The sequence below is a fragment of the Zosterops lateralis genome, assembly GCF_965231275.1.
Source record: "Zosterops lateralis genome assembly, chromosome: 24".
In the NCBI taxonomy this organism is placed as follows: Eukaryota; Metazoa; Chordata; class Aves; order Passeriformes; family Zosteropidae; genus Zosterops; species Zosterops lateralis.
This window is the reverse complement of record NC_139784.1, coordinates 3,294,515-3,300,514: the sequence shown is the minus strand read 5'-3', so window position 1 is coordinate 3,300,514 and position 6,000 is coordinate 3,294,515. Positions and strand designations below refer to the sequence as shown.

General features: G+C 50.0%; 1 protein-coding gene across 1 annotated transcript; it reads right to left on the bottom strand.

Moving 5' to 3' along the window:
- LOC310918694 (cathepsin G-like) lies at positions 1-2,584 on the bottom strand. Its single transcript, XM_083877640.1, has 5 exons — positions 2,469-2,584; positions 1,892-2,045; positions 1,257-1,398; positions 899-1,156; positions 1-371 (listed from the first exon to the last, which is right to left on the bottom strand). The coding sequence occupies exons 1-5, from the start codon at positions 2,524-2,526 to the stop codon at positions 123-125; spliced, it is 861 nt and encodes a 286-aa protein (XP_083733766.1). The 5' UTR covers positions 2,527-2,584; the 3' UTR covers positions 1-122.
- Between the last annotated feature and the right edge of the window lie 3,416 nt (positions 2,585-6,000).

Below are 6,000 nucleotides of genomic sequence, written 5' to 3'. Positions count from 1 at the left end.
ATGGGAGAAGGGGAACAATGGGAAGCTGCGTGGACTTGGGACCGGCATTTTCACCTTGCCACAGAGACTGTCCTTAGTGCCAAAGCCTGTGCCTGCACCACGGGGGCTTCTCTGACTCCACTTCAGCTGCCCCTGGGAGCTTCTGAGCACCGAGAGGTGTTTGATGCATTGTGGAGAAGGGGCACTGAGTGTTTTAGACAGGATGGAGAGCCAGGCAGCTCTTGGAGTGAAAACCTCCTCAGCTGCTCACGTATCCAGGGCTCAAAATAGGAGATTCTGGTAAACACCTCAGGAAAGAGGTGGTGTTCACGTCCATAAGAAACAATGCCATGAGCCTTTTGATTGCAGATCAATGGGCCACCAGAATCACCCTGTGTCAGGAAAGGAGTGACAGGGTTCAGACATGCCACAGCACAGCTCTCCCTGCCTTAAAGAACAAGTTTCCTCCTCCTTCCCTCCATGTGAAGAACCTCCTCTTCCACCCCCTCCCTCCCTCCAGACCCAGCTCTGCAGGGTTTGTAGCTGCCTCACTCCTCCTCTAAGCCCACCCATGAAACACCTCAGGCTTGCAGGCTCTTTAAAATTCAAAAGCTCAAAAAGAACTTTAGACATGGGGAAATATCTAAGCCATCCTAGCAAGGATATCACAAAGAATTTACACACTGAAGCACTGGCAAGGCTGGGTAGAACATCCCCAGGAAAGTAAAAGAGAAAATTATGCTGATAGCCAGGAATACGCACCCCAATTCAGTGAGCACATCAGCTTCAGAGCTTCTGTGAGTGCGCTCAGCTCATCTTTCTGAAGGTCCTGCTTCATTCTGGAGTCCTTTTACCTTCACCTGAGAACCAAGCTCACTGCCCAGCCCCAACCTTCTCCCAAGCCCCAAACAGCACTTACCTTGTAAGATCCCTTTTTACTGTAGTCATCACCAACACAGATCATGGACTGAGGCTGGTAGTTCTTCAATAGCTGCTGACATATTGTTCCATTTTGCACCTTCAGTTTCACCTCCCTCATCACATTAGTCGTATCCCCTGTCACAGATGTCTGGCCCCATCCAGCCACCTTACATTCAGCTCCTGCCCTCACATGTTCATTCCTCCTGGGAATGGAGATAAGCTGCACATTCTTATTGATCCTGGCCTTTGGCTTCAGCTGTACAGGCAGAGAAAACACGGGATTAGAGCCAGCAAAGGATTAGGAAGAAGTCCAGAGGTTTGGGGAGGTGAGCAGGGGAAGATGTTTTGGGCCCTACCTTCAGCAGCACAATGTCATTTTGGAAGCCTTCACAGGAATATTTGGGGTGGATTACCCAGTGTCTGACATGGATCCTCTGCTGGCTCCGCTCTTTGTCACGGACATTGTGGGCTCCCAGAATCACAGTGATCCTCAATTTCCTGCCAGGGAACACCAACAACAGCTGCATTGGGCACAGGAGCAGCCCCCAGTGCAGGTGGCTGGAGGGAGGTGCTGGTGGGATAAACCTCCCCAGAGAGGAGCTCTCAGCAATTTGCCCTCTCTAACCTGGCTTCCCTCCACAATCCAGCTGAGGATCCCTCACCCCACACTGACACAGGGGGCAGCTGCCCCATTCTGCAGACCAAGGGAAGTAGGGAAGGGGAGACACTGGACCCTCTTCTCCAGCAGTAGCTCAAAGCCATGGTAGGAGCCATCACCCTGGAGAGCACTGTGAGCATTCCTGTCCCCAAGGAAGAGGGGACAGCCCCTGCCAGGCAATTCCTGCAGCTGACAGAGGATAGCTCAGCTCCAGAGATCCCTGCTCTGCCTGAGAAGACACGGGGCACTGTTTCAGCCCAGACCAGCACTGAGATCCTTGGGGACTATGTGAGACTGGGAAAAATCACCTGTACAAGAAAGACATGCTCTTACCCTTTTTTATCCACACAGTGAGCTGCTGAGAGCACTGCATCTGGGCGAATCAGGAACCCTCCACAGGAAGTACGTTCTGAGCCTTTGTGAATATCTAAATAAGCCATGTAAGGTCTGGAGTGGCGCTTAACTTCCCGTCCACCAATGATCCTTGCTGGAAGAGAGATGGGAAATGTTAATATGACACATGCTGCTATCTCCTGTTAAGTCTGGGGCTGCATGAAGGAAGAGGGTCACCCTCTAATGTCCTGTGCCAGTGATACCAACAACCCTCCTGCCTGGGGCTCTCCAAAGCACTGCTGGTGCACAGTGGAGAGAAAGACAAGCAGCACTGTCTGGGGGGACTGACCACACCTGGCTCTGGGGGACTGAAATGCCCTCTGAAGGCACAGCTCTAGCGTCTGTAATGCCTCACTGGTTTCAGGCACAGTCTGAGATAAAAGATAAGAGGAGAGAGGAAAGTAGGAGAGTAGAGATAGGAGAGAAGGCGAGGCAGGAACCTTGCCCAAGATTGACTGCTCAGTGTCCATCTGTGCCCTTGCATGTTCTTGTCCAAGTCCCATCTCTGTGTACTCACCAGCCCCAGTGCAGGGCACAAGGACAAAAGCACTTGTGAGCAGAAGGAGAAGCAGCATCTTCTACCACTGTCCTGATGAGCCAAACCAGTTGCTGTGGCCAGGCAGGAGACAGGTACAGAATGGCAACCTCTCTATATAAATTGTGTGGAGCTGAAACAGGAAACCTCAGCCTGCCTGCAGTTGTGTCATTTGCTGCTTTTTTTCTCACAGCTCTTGACTGTGGCTTGGCCAGGAGGTCATGACACATTCTCTGTATTTCTGTCACAATCTTCTCAGAAAGATGGAGAGATCTGGGCTTGTTCAGAGTGCACAGGGTGGGGAATGGGGTATCTGTTGAGTGCATTCCCATCAGAGACCTTTGGAGAGAGACCCTGGGACCTGCATATGGGCTGGTTCCATCTGGATTATTTTGTTTTTGTTTTTTCTTCCCCCTGCCACCGTCCTCTGACAGGGATGGGGAGAGCTGGCCAGGGCCAGGCAAAGATGGTGGTTCTTATCAGAGGGGCTGACTGCCATCAGAGGTGTCCCAGGGAAATCAGACATCACCAATCAGAGCAGCATGGGGACAAGGCCAGTGGCAGCCTCCCAGCCTCAGGCACTGGTGTTGTAGGTGATGTGACCAGTCCATGGGGAGGAGAAAGTCTGAGGTGCAGCTGGGGAGTCAGACTGTGGGCCCAGGTCCAGATCAGCAGGTGCCCTGGGCAGGTGAAGGCCTGGCTGAGACACAGCTGGAGCTCAGGTGAGGACCAGGCTCAGAGTGTCTGCATGAGAAGGGAGCAGCCCTGCCTGAGGCCTCTCTGGCTCCTCCCTGGGACCTCTGGCTCCAGTGTTACCACGTGCAAGGGACTCAGCCCCTGTTTCCCTGACCCTCCTTTGGCTGTGAGCCCAGGCACTGAAACCTGCAGGATGTTCCCAATTTTACATGGCTTTGGTCTAGAGAAAGCCCAGAAAGAAATCCTCTAGAGCACACTGGCACTGCCCCTTCCCCTGTGTTCTAAAAACACAATGGACTGTATTATGTGTCCTGGGGATGCTTCTGACACCTGTTTGGTGGAAGGGAAGGCAGGAGCTCCCATCAAAGCTTGCAGAGCAGAAGCAGCAATCCTCCAGAGCCAGAGTGTGACTGGCTCACAGGAAGAGGTGACTCTGCCTGTCCCAGTCATGGTGTGTAATCAGCCCCTTCAGGGCTGCAGTAAGGTGGCCTCAGCTGGGGTGGGAATGGAGATTTCCCTCTGTGGTGTAAATCTGATTGACATCAATGTGGTATGAATGGACCTTTAGGTCCAGCCATGCCTTGCCTTCAGCACTGTGGATATCCTGGAGAAAGGAGGTTTGTGCAAAATAGGGAGAGATAAAATGCAGGAAGGAAAGAGGCAGAAGCAGGAGAGGTTATCCCAGTGAGTGGAGGGGCCAGAGTATCTGTGGAAGAAAAGCTTGAATGGCCCAGGGTAGAGGACAGGGTGGGTGTGATCCAGCTGCAGGGCAGCAGGTGGGAGTGGGCAGGATGGAGAATTGGGGTGACATTCTGGGAGCTGGATCCCTGCATGGGTGGAGGCTCTGCCATGAGCAGCAGGGCACTGCTCTGGAGCAATCTTTGTTTTCAGTGCTTGGACAGAGAATCCCAGGCCAGCAGCCCCAGCAGGGATATGAACCTGTTCAGTATTTCAGGTGAGGGCACAGCCATACTACATTGCTTTCTTATTGCACAGGAATATCTTGAGAACAATTTATTTCTAGCCTATTACCGTAATGTACTTAGGCTCCTTCTGTCTTTTTTACTGTCTTATAAATGAAAAAATATAGTAAAAAAAATAATTAAAAATATTTAAAAAGTAAATCTTTGGATGAAGGAGGGAAAATCTTGGCCACTACCCTGAGAGTGACCACATAATCATGTTGAATATTTTCTCCTAAGGCTAAATGTTGATTTGATCAATGATTTGTGGATTCTTCCCTGAAACTCTGATTTTTATATTAGAAAACTTCAAACCCAGAAATATTAGACAGATTCTTTATGGGTATTCTGGGCTGAACAAAGGAGGCCATTCCCATTTACCAAAGGCAGAATCAGGCCTTCAAGGTACAATTTCAGAAGTAGTAGGAGATCTAGAAAATTCACAGGAATTCCATCCTTAGAGTGTTTTTTCCTCTCTGCTGACCACACAGGGGGGTTGGCTCAGAAGATCACCAGCATTTTCCTGCCATCACATGGCTACAGAAAAGAAATCTCTGTTTGCTAACCTCTCATGTATGGATAAGAAGCAAATGCTGTGAAATTAAGATTCAGTCATTAAATTAAGAAACCTCATTTCTCCCCTCACTTCAATCTCCTGTTTGTTACTGATCCCTTTGCCTCTGATGCAAATTTGGTCCTCATTCTCTGGTTCTCTTGTCAGTTTTTTCCCAGACCAGCTGTCTCTGACCACATCAGGGGGTGATGCTGCTCAGAGCTGTGTTTAGGTTGGTACTAGGTAGAGATTTAATTTGTGCAATTCCAATCAAATCTGATTTTTCTTTGATTGGAACTTTTTTCCGACTGTAATTGATAGGAAATGACCAGTATTTGCATTGATAAGGGGGGAAGGAAGGAAGGAAGGAAGGAAGGAAGGAAGGAAGGAAGGAAGGAAGGAAGGAAGGAAGGAAGGAAGGAAGGAAGGAAGGAAGGAAGGAAGGAAGGATTCATACTTGACAACAGTCACTTAAGATTGAAGAATGAACTGTGAGTGGCTGGAGTTGAATGAAAACTCTCCTAGCAGAGACAGCACTGCCCCTAAAGGCACCCAGCCCAATTATACAAAGGCAGAAGACAACATTAGGCTAATTCTGTCCTTGGAGTCACTCATCCCTTGATGTTCCCAGCTGCTGCTGAGACCTTTCAGGTTAACAATCAGCCAGCAGCTGCTGAGGATGCAGAGTTCACAGCCTTAGACATGTAAGACAGGAGATGCCTGTGTGTGAAGTCCCTCTGGTACCACTTTACAGAAGGTGGAGGGAAGGCTGCCATCCAGAACAGCTTCTCAGGGCTGTTAGAAGGATGTCATTGTTTCCTCCACCCCTTGCCTGTGGGAGTTTGGGAGATGTTCGAGTTCTATGGCGATGTTTCTGTTAAGTTTAGTTTCTGATGGTTTAATCTTATGCCCCCGTCCTGTTACCTTATGTTGGTTTCTTCCCTTTGTTCATTAAATGCCAGTCATATGTTATATAACCTGCTGGTCCTGCCAGTCACTCTGGAGCCTCACCCCACGCCTGGAAAGTTCCAGGAGAGGCTTCAGGTGACCGGCCAGGGTCCAGTGGTTCCCCTCCCAGTTCTACGCTATTCGCTGTTCCTATGATTGTCATCCCCTGAGCCACTCCCTGGTCTGTTCCTATTGGTTGTATGTTCTGCTCTACCTTGTGATCCACCCCCCTTTATAAGTTGCTGGTTCGGGGTCTCTCCTGAGGCACCACCTGGGAGCAGGCTCCCCACTGCAATAAACCCGTCTGGTTGACCTTCACGAGAGTCCCGTCCCTTCTTTACTCCTCGCCTTCTCT